This window comes from Eptatretus burgeri, chromosome 8 (genome assembly GCF_056783735.1).
Source record: "Eptatretus burgeri isolate ZD-2024b chromosome 8, Ebu_testis_v1, whole genome shotgun sequence".
Classification (NCBI taxonomy): Eukaryota; Metazoa; Chordata; class Myxini; order Myxiniformes; family Myxinidae; genus Eptatretus; species Eptatretus burgeri.
The window spans coordinates 36,525,990-36,539,716 of record NC_140968.1 but is presented as its reverse complement, the minus strand read 5'-3'; the positions used below and the strand labels follow the sequence as shown (position 1 = coordinate 36,539,716).

Sequence of the window (13,727 nt, the reverse complement as noted above, 5' to 3'; positions counted from 1 at the left end):
CACAGGCTCCTGACTTAATTTACATCGAGATGTCTCCTACATGCCCACGAAACAATCAACTCTATTCAATCCTAACTTTCCTATGAAATTCCTCCATCTACCCCCACAACCGTCACAATTTATTAAGAGGAGAGTTTGGTTGTGGGGATAGGGGGGGGGGAACCCAGAATGAGGTGGGCTTGGAGAGAGTTAATGAGCATAGAAAAGATCATTTTTGTGGATATGGTGGTGAACAGCTTTTGAAGCCCTGGAGTGAAGAGTGAGATTGAAGAGATTGAGTCAACTCATTCCACAGGTGGGGGAAAAAGATGAATGAATGAGTGGAGGTGAACAATGAGATCAGATTTCGGGAGTTTCATCAGAAGGGGGTTACTGACATAATGTGTGTGCCCTTCAGAAATCTGAAGGTGTGGGGTGGGGGGAGGGTTGGAGGGACAGAATACAGAGCATAGGGTGTAAGACCAGAAAGGAGGTGGTAAAAGACAGAGAGACCACCAATCTGTCTGCGGTGACAAAGTGATAGGCCTGGGGACTCAGCTTCGTTGCGGGAGATTCCAATGATCTTGAAGGCCTTGGTTTACATGGCGTCAAGCTGAGCAAGGTATGAGGCAGGGGTATCAGCCCAAAGGGGAGAACAGTGCTCCATCAAGCTGTGGATAAAGGATTTGAAGGTGGACAGGAGTTTAGATGTGCCAAGGAATGGATGGAGCATCTGCTGGCTGTGGCTGGCTTGGGAGGCCACTTTTGCTATGTTAGAAGTACATGTTGGTGGGAGGGGGAGGGGTTAGGTGTGGTGGGGGAGGGGAGGGGTGGGAGTTGCCAGACAGTCTCTTCCGAGAGAGAGTGTGAGATTTTTTTTTGGCCGATTGAATGACCTATTTCAAGTGTTTGACCAGCTTGTGATTTATATCAAGGTCTGCAGAAAGGGGGGACGCTGCTGAATGCCTATTTTAAGGATGAGGGATGTCATGGCAGAGGGTGGAATTGTCAGCAAAAGAGATAAAGAGGATTTTCCAGAGTCAGAGAGAGATCATTGATGAAGATTAGGAATAGGACTGGGACCAGAACACTGCCTTGGGGCACTTCAACCTTGACAGGGAGAGGAGATGAGAGGATTCTGTTGAGAGCCACACATTGGTTATGAGAGTATAGGAATTGATCCGTCTTTATCGACTTTGAAAGAATCAGAAGCTGGTCCAACACTTGAAATATCTCTTTGAACCCTGACAAATCCCACACACTTACTTTGTTTCTCCTAAACAAACCACTTGAAGATGTTAAGTTGCACAAAGTTTTGGGCCTCACTTTCAGCCATGATCTTTCTAGGGGCTGACCATATTACCAAGATGGCCTTAAGCCAGCTGTCGACTTGGCATCCTCCATGATGCAAGGTCTTTCCTTGGCCAATATGAAATTTTGACAACCTTCAAGCCCATCATTCGTACCTTGGTGGAGTACTGCCCTCTCCTTTGGGCAGGTGCCCCTACCCTACACCTTGCCCCTCTTGATGCTGTGGAAAGTAAGGCCTTTAAAATCATTGGGATCTTCTGTGATGAAGCTGAGTGTCTAAGCCTGTTCCTCTGACATCGCAGACAGGTTCATGGGTCCTCTGTATTCTCCCACCTCCTTTTTAGGTCATCTCTTCGAGCATGACCTAATAATATGGGTGTCGATGTCCTTCGATCCGTCCGTCCGTCCGTCCGTTCACAATGAAGTTGAAGCGGGAGATCTGGTCACTAGTGATCCTGATAGAGGTCGATGAGACATACACGATGGTATGACTTGCAAAGTCACCGAAGGTCAAGGTCAAGGTCACGAGGCCTTTGAAGTTGCGAAAATGACGATTTTCAAATTCTATCTCCTCCGCCATTTCTCAAGCGATCTTGAATTTCATTGTAGCATATGAATCTATGGGACAATATCTAAATTTGGTCAGGCCGGATTTTCGATATTCACTTTCGTTTTTGTGTCATGTGACTTCAAAGTTGGCAAAAAAATGCGAAAATGACGATTTTCAAAATCTATCTCCTCCTACATTTCTCAAACGATCTTGAATTTGATTGTGGCATATGAATGTATGGGACAATATCTAAATTTTGTCGGAACGGATTTTCGAATTTCGTTTTCATTTTCGCGTCACGTGACTTCAAAGTTTGCAAAAACTGCCCTACCTTCAGGAGGCTATATATTCTCTACTGGGCATTGCAAATGTTAGTGCATGGTGTCATTGCATAGCAGCTGACCTTGTCTTTCATGTCCATTCGAAAGAATACCGATATCTTCGAATACGTACACGTCACGTGACTTTGAATTTTGCGAAAACTGCTTCATGTTGTGGCAAAATGACGATTTTCAAAATCTATCTCCTCCTACATTTCTTAAGTTATCTTGAATTTGATTGTGGCATATGAATCTATGGGACAATATCTAGATTTTGTCGGGCTGGATTTTCGATATTCGCTTTCGTTTTCGTGTCACGTGACTTCAAAGTTGGCCAAAAATCCCTCCTGACCCAAGAACACTACACCCTAGTAACAGGAACTCATGCTTGTTTCTCGCAGAGATGACCATCACTCCCGCACGGGTGTATTTGTTGGTCTTGCTCCCTCTGTTCGGTCTAATTGGCTCCCTCTGTCCCAGGTTTCTGCATGGCCTTTACATGGTCTTCATTAACCCCCTTCTTGTTAAACTCCCCAAATCCAGGATCACAGCTCACATCCACTCATTTGCTACTCTTTTCTCTCGCCTGTGACCGTTCAGATAATTCATTCTACCTCCACTTTTCTCTCACTGAGAACCAACTTCCCCAGTCCGTTCACTCCCATTGTTTCCTCCATGGCTTCAAGACAGATGTTCACCACAACTCCAGGTACAACACAAGGTTAGCCCAAGGGGGGGGGGGGCAGGCCCCATCCATACTCATGATACTCTCCAGCTCAAGATGGATGTCCTCTTGCTTCTTTCAATTCTTTATTTTAGTGTAGCCATGCGTATGTAATAAATAAATAGTGCTTCAGATAGCAGGTTGGTCAAAAATTCTGCTGATTGCTGTTGTACACTGAATAATGTATATATATATATATATATATATATATATATATATATATATATATATATATATATATATATATTTTTTTTTTTACGTCTATCCATCGTTTACCAAGGAAGTTGGGAAGTCAGAGTTGACTTGTTGTGGACAATACAACTTGTGGGTGAAAGTTTTGAAACTTGAGATAAAAGTTTCCATTGTGCGTTGACATCGAGCCTGTCAGGGGCAGAGTGACGTCATTAAGTCACACCCACTCCGTGCAGTCAGCATGTTGCTCAGGCCGAGTCATGGGCGGCTCCTTCCCTCCAGGGTCATTCGCTCTCAACTCTGCAGACCGTGCACCAAACAAACGGAGACACGGCAAACCCAGAACAGGCGGAACAAGACGAGCGGGCCCGATGGCATCCGCATCGGTTGTGCATCCGGATTCTGGGGCGACACCGCCGTTGCAGGTAATCGGGACCGAACCCAATTTCCCGGGCGCAAAGGGGGAAACACTCAAACAGGTCCAGGTGTGTCTCTTCGCATGAACTATGTGCTCTTTAAACTGCCCAACGAAACTCGCTCAAAACGGCGGAATAAAGGAAAGACGATGTGAATGTGGAATGGATTAGCTGAATGAATCATGTTTTATCATTTTTTTTAATTTGTATTTTGCATTGACGATTCGCTTTATTAGTTTCATGGCAAAGGATGTAATTTACACCTCGCAAAGAGAGTCCTACAGAGGCTGTGACGTCACTTCCGGGGAATCCGTACGCGCTTCCTTTTGTGTACAGTGTACACTGTACGGTTTTTTCAAGTGGAACAAGTTTAACATCTGGGCTGTTCGTGAGAAAATAAATATTATTTGTGTCGCCATCCTCTTGCGCGTTCATTTTTTAAAATAACTTCAGAAAACATTACTTTGTAAATTGTGCTGATTTATTTGTCACCAGCAGGGGCGCCCGGTGTTGCTAGGCAACGCCAGGTTCTTCCTCATGCCCCTTCCCCCTTGGGGCGCGGTAATTCGGTCACAAGGTAATTTGGTCACGGTAATTCGGTCACAAGGTAATTTGGTCACGGTATTATTATTATTATTTATTCACTGCATTTAAGGCCAGTAAGGCCCAAGAGCAGCAATAAACATTTTCATTTCATTGCCGGCGAATCTTGTTGGCATAATGACGTATTGACCAAGTTTACTGACTACTATAATGGAATCGATTCTGTCTCTCTCAACTTTTAAATTCCGATTCCATTATAGTAGTCAGTAAACTTGGTCAATACGTCATTATGCCAACAATATTCGCTGGCCATTAAATGAAAATGTTTATTACTGCTCTTGGGCCTGACTGGCCTTAAATGCAGTGAATAAATAATAATAATAATACTGTGACCAAATTACCTTGTGACCGTTTTACCGTAACCAAATTACCTTGTGACCGTTTTACCGTGACCAAGTTTCCCGTGACCAAATTTCCTGTGACCAAATTACCTACATTCTCCCACTCCCTCTGGATCCTCCCCTCCTCCCCTTCCCCTGCCTCTCCCTCCCCTGATTAGTGGAGGTCAGCTTTGGGGCTTCCCACTCGCTGGGGACGTGTACAGTGCAAAAATGCAAGTTATCTCCACAGCCGACTTGTAATGCCCTCTGACAACACCACCGGGTGGCGCAACACGATAATATATATATATATATATATATACATATATATATATATATACATATATATATATATATATACATATATATATATATACATATATATATATATATATATATATATATATATATATATATATATATACATATATATATATATATATATATATATATATATATATATATATATATATATATATATATATATATATATATATATATATATATATATATATATATATATATACATATATATATATATATATATATATATATATATATATATATATATACATATATATATATATATATATATATATATATATATATATATATATATATATATATATATATATATATATATATATATATATATATATATATATATATACATATATATATATATATATATATACATATACATATATATACATATATATATATATATATATATACATACATATATATATATATATATACATATACATATATATATATATATATATATATATATATATATATATATATATATATATATATATATATATATATATATATATATATATATATATATATACATATATATATATATATATATACATATATATATATATATATATATATATACATATATATATATATATATATATACATATACATATATACACATATACATATATACATACATATATATATACACATATACATATATATATATGTATATGTATATATATGTATATATATATATATATGTGTATATATGTATATGTATATATATATATATATATATATATATATATATATATACATATATATACTAGTGCGTGGGAAAAAAAGAAGAATTGTGACATCATAGCACTGTGTCCAGTCATTTGTTTGGTAAATAAATGGCCATAACTTGGGAACCACTTGTCCGATTAATATTGTTACGGCTGTGGAAATTCGCATTACACCATAAAGGGTCCTCAGGTGAGATATATCGATAAGTTCATGTGTAGTTAGCCCACATCCGTTGTTTAGAGGGAATATGTGTGATTCATTCGGGCTGCAACGCTTTAGTTAGCCGTTTTTCTTTATCGTTATTTTGAGCCACCATTGCCACAAACCTCCACGCAAACAACAACCACCACCAAACCACGCCACCTCAACAACCACCGCGTTCTGACTCGGCACACGGTTGCCAGAGGCCTAGCCTTCGACGAGGGAAAGCAGGCGGCCCCCGTTCCCCCCCCTCCCCTGAACGAATGGCGCTGCTGCAGTGGATTTCACCCTGCGAGGGAAGAGGAAGAATGTCACGGCGGTGCGAGCGTCGCCGATTGGGCGGAAGACCCCTCCTTCCAGAAGTTTCCAGCATGTTCTGGAAGGAGGGGTGGGAGTTGAGAGGGGGCGGGGCTTTGTGAAAAAGGGGGCAGAACGCGAGTGCAAGGGGCGGGGCTTGCTGAAGAAAAAGGGGCGGAACGAAAACGCGAAGGACAGTGAAGTTGAGTCTTAGGCTGAACGCACGCGAGTGAGGAGAGCTCGGCGGGAAAAGGCCGATCGCGAAAGCGAGCAAGTGAGGAGAGCTCGGCGGAAAAGGCCAAACGTGAAAACGAGCGAGTGAGGAGAGCTCGGCGGGAAAGGCTGAACTCGTGCGAGTGAAGAGAGCTTGGCGGGAAAAGGCCGAAAGCGAGCGAGTGAGGAGAGCTCGGCGGGAAAGGCTGAACGCGAGTGAGTGAGGAGAGCTCGGCGGGAAAAGGGCGAACGTGAGCGAGTGAGGAGAGCTCGGCAGTAAAAGGCCCAACGCGAAAGCGAGCGAGTGAGGAGAGCTCGGCGAGAAAGGCTGAACGCGTGCGAGTGAGGAGAGCTCGGCGAGAAAGGCTGAACGCGAGCGAGTGAGGAGAGCTCGGCGGGAAAAGGCCCAACGCGAAAGCGAGCGAGTGAGAAGAGCTCGGTGGAAAAGGGCGAACGCGAGCGAGTGAGGAGAGCTCGGAGGGAAAAGGCCCAACGCGAAAGCGAGCGAGTGAGGAGAGCTCGGCGGGAAAAGGCCGAATGCGAAAGCGAGCGAGTGAGGAGAGCTCGGCTGGAAAGGCTGAACGCAAACGCGAGTGAGTGAGGAGAGCTCGGCTGGAAAGGCCGAACGCGAAAGAGAGCGAGTGAGGAGAGCTCGGCTGAAAAGGCTGAACGCAAACCCGAGCGAGTGAGGAGAGCTCGGCGGGAAAGGCCGAACGCGAAAGAGAGCGAGTGAGGAGAGCTCAGCGGAAAAGGCGAACGCGAGCGAGTGAGGAGAGCTCGGCGGAAAAGGCTGAACACGAGCGCGGAGAGCTGAGTGGAGTTCCTGAGGAGAAGCGCGAGCGGACGCGGAGGCTCGCGGACTAGACCTCGCTCGCCAGACTGTGCTGGTTGGGTCGCTCCGGACCGAGGGCTCCTTGAGGGGATCGGCAGTGCTGGCGGAGCCGGATCACAGTGGACACCAGCTCGGGGACCTCCCTACGGTCACGCTCTTTTAATCATTTCATTTGGGTTTTTGTATGAATGGTATGGCGCCGTGTCCTGTAAAGTAGAATAGTGTAAGTGACTGTGCTGTGAATAATTGCTTATTCGGTTTTAACTCTTTCCCTGCTTCCTTTTGCTGTAAATACGTGCTCCCTTGTCTGAGAGTGCACTATTTGTCTGAGAGTGCACTGAACCCTATTTCGCGCGGGTAGAATGTGGACTGAGTTGTGGTGAGGTTAAACCCCCACCCGTGACTAGCTCCCGGCGTTGTTCCGAGAGGGTCATGACTGAATTGTCCATTCCGGTGGGCGAGGCGGCTGCTATTAGAGTTACGCGGTCGCTCGCATGCCGGACGGGCCAGAATTCATAACAATATCAAACCTTGAAAAGGCACATACTCAGGTCCCCAGAAATATAGCTAGCAAGTTTCAATTAGATCGGACCAGTGGTTGTCGAGAAACAGCGGTCACACACACACACACACACACACACACACACACACACACACACACACACACACACACACACACACACACACACACACACACACACACACACACACACACACACACACACACACATACACATACACATACACATACACATACACATACACATACACATACACATACACATACACATACACATACACACACATTGCTGGAATTATAGATAGATATACATAATTTTTCTCACTCTTCCCTCCCGAAACCCTCCACTACAAATGAAACCAAGTAGCCCGTGTTTTCCACGAGGGCAAACTTGGTCCACGTGCCAAGTTTGGTGGCAATTGGCCCAGTAGTTTTGGCGTGATTGGTGTTTTACACACAGACACACACACACACACACACACACACACACACACACACACACACACACACACACACACACACACAATGACATTTATTTATCATTGTAACCTGTGTGAAGTACCCCAGTTGGTGCACTCCGGGAAACTGGACTTCCTTGTATTTGATTACCTATCCGAGATCACCATGTCGCTGCTCACCTCCGCCAAGACGAAGAAACCGGTCAGTGGCCAATACGTACAGGAACAGAATAGTCAAGGTGTGTGTGTGTATGGGCTTGCTTGTGTGTGGCAGGGGTTCTACTTGCTCGGCTGATGGGTTAGCTCTTGTTTAAATCAGAAATTCAAACCCATAGTGGTCGTGTAATGGTGGGAATAAAGGTCATGTTGATCTTCCTCACTGTGGAGGGTGTAATGGAGTGAGTGTTCCCTCTCCCTCATTTCAGGACTTGGGATATGCACCGGACTTCGTCCAAATGGCCATGGCTCCCTTTATCAAAGACATCGCACAGAAAGGTACATTGGGATGGATGTTTCGCATTGACGAGGCATCGATGCGCAGAGGTCACGAACGCACATGTCACATTGAGTTGTCGTTGACGTGGAATTTCTGATTTAAGGATCAAATTGAACCAAGTGTGCCCCCATTAAGGTCTCATATGCCTGGTATTGGCTAAGTAGTTATGGCGGTGAGCTTGGGATCCAAGAATCCTGAATTCAAATCCTGCTCTGCCGTTGAATTAATACCAGGTGGGGTTGACTCAGCCTGTCATCCTTCTGAGGTCAGCAAAATGAGTACCAGCTTGCCCTGGATGATTGAGCCGTTTGAGTATCCTGCGTCGGAGTGGTGACCCGTCCAGGATTGTGCCCAATAGTCCAGGAGACTGCTTCGGCAGCACCGATGCTCTGTACAGAGTATGGTCCCGATGGATGGATTGAACATCCCATTCCTGCTTTTAAAACTGGCATTTTTATGATTAAATGGACACTAATTCTTGTTCCAAGTAAATTGATTGTTAGCTTTCCAACCCCACCGTTTGTGTTATTCTATGACTGCAGGAACATTTTGGAACGAGAACGGCACTCGGTAGAGCGCATACCTCCGCCAGGTTAAACAGTTTACGTTTTGTATCCCACTGATCGGGCGGATCTGAATCCGGAACTTAACTAAAATCGAATCTGCTTGTTCATTTCACCTAACCAACTCATCCACCAAGTTTTATCATGTCATCCACAACTTTTTGAAATATCATGATGTATGTCATATCGTTTTTGGCCCCATCTCTTAATGGTGATGAATCGCTTAAAATATATCGAAACATTCTCCTTTCTGGATCTGCAGTCAGATCTTCACCAAAAATAAATTGATTCGTCCTTGTCAGACACCCAACTGGTCCACCACGCTTCGTCCAAATCAGTCCTAAACTTTTTGAGATTTTGTGCTCACCGAGAAACAGACAGACAGGGTTGAATTCATATCCTCTGTCCACCCTCGATAGTACAGGTGACAGGGTGAATACATATCCTCCGTCCACCCTCGATAGTACAGGTGACAGGGTGAATACATATCCTCCATCCACCCTCGATAGTACAGGTGATGGGGTGAATACATATCCTCCATCCACCCTCGATAGTACAGGTGACAGGGTGAATACATATCCTCCATCCACCCTCGATAGTACAGGTGACGGGGTGAATACATATCCTCCATCCACCCTCGATAGTGCAGGTGTCGGGGTGAATACATATCCTCCATCCACCCTCGACAGTACAGGTGACGGGGTGAATACATATCCTCCATCCACCCTCGATAGTACAGGTGATGGGGTGAATACATATCCTCCATCCACCCTCGATAGTACAGGTGACGGGGTGAATACATATCCTCCATCCACCCTCGATAGTACAGGTGACGGGGTGAATACATATCCTCCATCCACCCTCGACAGTACAGGTGACGGGGTGAATACATATCCTCCATCCACCCTCGATAGTACAGGTGATGGGGTGAATACATATCCTCCATCCACCCTCGATAGTACAGGTGACAGGGTGAATACATATCCTCCATCCACCCTCGATAGTACAGGTGACGGGGTGAATACATATCCTCCATCCACCCTCGATAGTACAGGTGACGGGGTGAATACATATCCTCCATCGACCCTCGATAGTACAGGTGACGGGGTGAATACATATCCTCCATCCACCCTCGATAGTACAGGTGACGGGGTGAATACATATCCTCCATCCACCCTCGATAGTACAGGTGACGGGGTGAATACATATCCTCCATCCACCCTCGATAGTACAGGTGACGGGGTGAATACATATCCTCCATCGACCCTCGATAGTACAGGTGACGGGGTGAATACATATCCTCCATCCACCCTCGACAGTACAGGTGACGGGGTGAATACATATCCTCCATCCACCCTCGATAGTACAGGTGATGGGGTGAATACATATCCTCCATCCACCCTCGATAGTACAGGTGACAGGGTGAATACATATCCTCCATCCACCCTCGATAGTACAGGTGACGGGGTGAATACATATCCTCCATCCACCCTCGATAGTGCAGGTGTCGGGGTGAATACATATCCTCCATTCACCCTCGATAGTACAGGTGACGGGGTGAATACATATCCTCCATCCACCCTCGACAGTACAGGTGACGGGGTGAATACATATCCTCCATCCACCCTCGATAGTACAGGTGATGGGGTGAATACATATCCTCCATCCACCCTCGATAGTACAGGTGACAGGGTGAATACATATCCTCCATCCACCCTCGATAGTACAGGTGACGGGGTGAATACATATCCTCCATCCACCCTCGATAGTACAGGTGACGGGGTGAATACATATCCTCCATCGACCCTCGATAGTACAGGTGACGGGGTGAATACATATCCTCCATCCACCCACGATGGCAGAGGTAATGAAGATTTACGGATGGACTGACACTGGTCTTTTTAATAATAATATTATAGATACACATATTACGAAGGTATCGTGTGTCAGTAATTGTTTGTGTTTTTTCTCCTTGATCCCAACATCCACCCTGGAGCGTTTATTGGAGTAAATACGCTCATCAATGTAGTATTAATACACCAGAGGACATATGATCATGATTAACAGAACTGAAAATACACCTCGCATCAAGTTGGTGGAGAACCACTCGGCCAACGATCAATTGTTGGACCTCTTCGTGCCGTTAAAAATCCCATCATCTGCACATTTTTACAGATTTTTATTTTTGTACACAATGTCGAGGCTCGTATGATTTTTTTTTTTGTAGACGATGTTGAGATGTGAACATGTATCCCTTTGAATGCTTCAAAGATCACCGACAATGAACAGGAGCTTGGTCGAGTGATTGGCACGCTGGACCAAGGTGCCACCTAGTGGTAGGTGCTTATGCCAGGCTGGGAAATGAAGGGAGCGGTGAAGCTGCTGCAATTGTGGTGATGTTTATAATGGTCCATGTCACAGCCATCAGACGACCATCATGTTGTGCCACATTATATATAAGGCCATGTCACAACCACCTATAATGTAGACATAGGTGTCGGCCTAAAGGGCTCAATATTATCCTCCATAACCATGGTATGGCACGCTCCATAAATTATCCCCCAAAACAGTTGGTAATCTCTTAGCACGTCTTTCAGGTAGAAAGGTAGTATTGACTACCTGCGAGGCTTTGGGCCTTCTGTTCTGTATTAATTGAGTTTGACAGCTTTATTTAACTTTCATTGGATCATGTGCTCAATGAATGTAATCTTGTTCTCGATATTCTGCCGTCAACAGGCGTTCGTGTGGTGAGCAATGCAGGTGGGGTAAACCCCGAGGCTTGTGCTGAGGCCCTGCGTGATGTCATACGGAGTGCCAAGGTCCCTCTTAGTGTTGCTGTGGTGACGGGAGATGACCTCATGTCTGAGGCGAGCACATCAACACTTTCACATACCTGTTACTTTTAAAAGTTTAGTTGTGGACCCAACTGTAACATCATCGTCACGTTCCCAGCCCCCCTGTATTACCGAGGAATCGATCGAGATCAATCAGTTTCTGCCACTTTGGGCGGAAGATGGTACGCAGCTTTGGAATGGTGTCAGGTTCAAGAATTGGAATTGTGTTCCGTCATATGCAAGGGCTTCCGCCGTTCTGCAAAGCAATGTCAGGAATAAAATTTGAAAGGTGGGATTTGTACACCACGATAGGGGAGAGCACCAGAATCAAGCTGGTGCTGCGAGGCAGCGTCCTTGGCAACGGGCATGGAACGGCTCGGGATCTACTCGTGCGATTAGCCGATGGCATTGCTGGCAGCTCCGTGAGGGAATATGAAATAGCTCTGCTCATTACCTGGTTACACCCCTTGAATACTTCGTATTTGGGAAGACAACTTAATAAATTCTAAACAAAACAAGTTTAACCCTCAACCTGGATATCATGGGGCAGAGTCCTCCCTCGTGCCTAATATGTTCACGCTTGTAGAATTTTGTAGCGCTCTCTGTGTGCCATTTTAGGCCTGTCTCCGAACAGCGATGATGCATTTTGGTGGCTCTTATGGCAATACAGACTTTGCTTTTCAAAAAATAATTATTGATATTTCACATTTGATCATGAATTAATCTTTTTTTTAATGGGTAATTGGCTTTGTGAAGGTGTATTAGTTTGCCTCATCCACCTTGTGTGGCTGTGCAGAGGGACTCGATGGCCGCCGTGGGTTTACGAGACATTGACAGCGGGATGTCCTTTCCAAAGGAGGTGCACAGCATGAACGCCTACCTGGGGTATGTACACTCTGACTATGCTCTTGTGCCTGTTCAATGCAATACCGTACGCGCCGTGCGGTTCATTTGGCTTCACGGTTAAGTCGAAGTACCTGAAATGTGGAGTTTGATGCTTGTTGCAACGCATGTATCAATGACCAGCCTTAATCTTCACTTCATCCGAATGTCTTTCTGCCAGAGAGATGTGTGATGGTTGAGTAGAGATTAATTTTTACTTTTTGGGGCATGGGGGAGGCAGGCATAGTCAATGTTTTTCCATCGACTTTTTGATGGTGGATTCGATTTTCAGCAGAATGTTACTAAAGCAAAACTGCTTTCTGACGTACAGGTGCTACATTCTGGAGTATGCTGTTTATCTGTAAGAATTGACAAGTTACCCGTCACATCTATAACATGGCCATTAAACATCCTTTAGTTATTCAAATTATTAAGAGGTTTTTTTCCGCTTGGCTCTGTGATGAAATTCAACATACAAGTTAAATGCAGGGTTTGAACGCCGTCGGACATACGATCGACACCTCCTGGGCGTTAATCAGCACGCTGGCCCCTTGAGAGTCGACGAATGTTGGGCCTTCAATCATATGTTTTCTGATTATGTTGGAGCTTCGCCCTTTCCTGAACATCACATTAAAAGGTTAAATTAAAACTGTTGTTCGGAGTTCACCTCGTCGGAACTGTGTCAAGGGTTTGAATGACGATCGTGATCCTAGCCTTGATGAACGGTGACCAATATTCTGTTTCTTGAAAAGTGCTGGTGGCATTAGCCGAGCGCTAGACCTCGGCGCAGATGTGGTGATTACAGGCCGGTGTGTGGACAGTGCACTCGTTCTCGGACCTTTGATGCACAAGGTGAGACGAGTGCTCTTTCTTTGATTTTTTTTTTCCCTTCATCATGATCATACGATAATATTATTATAATGGAGCTATGGCACGTGTGTGTGTGTGTGTGTATGT

The 13,727-nt window shown here is 44.8% G+C and overlaps 1 protein-coding gene across 3 annotated transcripts in view; it reads left to right on the top strand.

Moving 5' to 3' along the window:
* The first annotated feature begins 3,278 nt into the window (after nt 1-3,278).
* Nucleotides 3,279-13,727, top strand: part of LOC147021528 (uncharacterized) — a 40,221-nt gene continuing 29,772 nt past the window's right edge. Inside the window, exons 1-6 of one of the 3 annotated variants that reach the window (XM_085891546.1) lie at nt 3,279-3,501; nt 8,097-8,197; nt 8,421-8,490; nt 11,791-11,921; nt 12,685-12,773; nt 13,523-13,622. In XM_085891546.1, the coding sequence (XP_085747672.1) occupies nt 3,318-3,501; nt 8,097-8,197; nt 8,421-8,490; nt 11,791-11,921; nt 12,685-12,773; nt 13,523-13,622 (675 nt within the window). In that variant the 5' untranslated portion in view covers nt 3,279-3,317. The remainder of the gene's footprint in view (nt 3,502-8,096; nt 8,198-8,420; nt 8,491-11,790; nt 11,922-12,684; nt 12,774-13,522; nt 13,623-13,727) is intronic. The other 2 variants (XM_085891545.1, XM_085891547.1) reach the window with 2 other exon arrangements.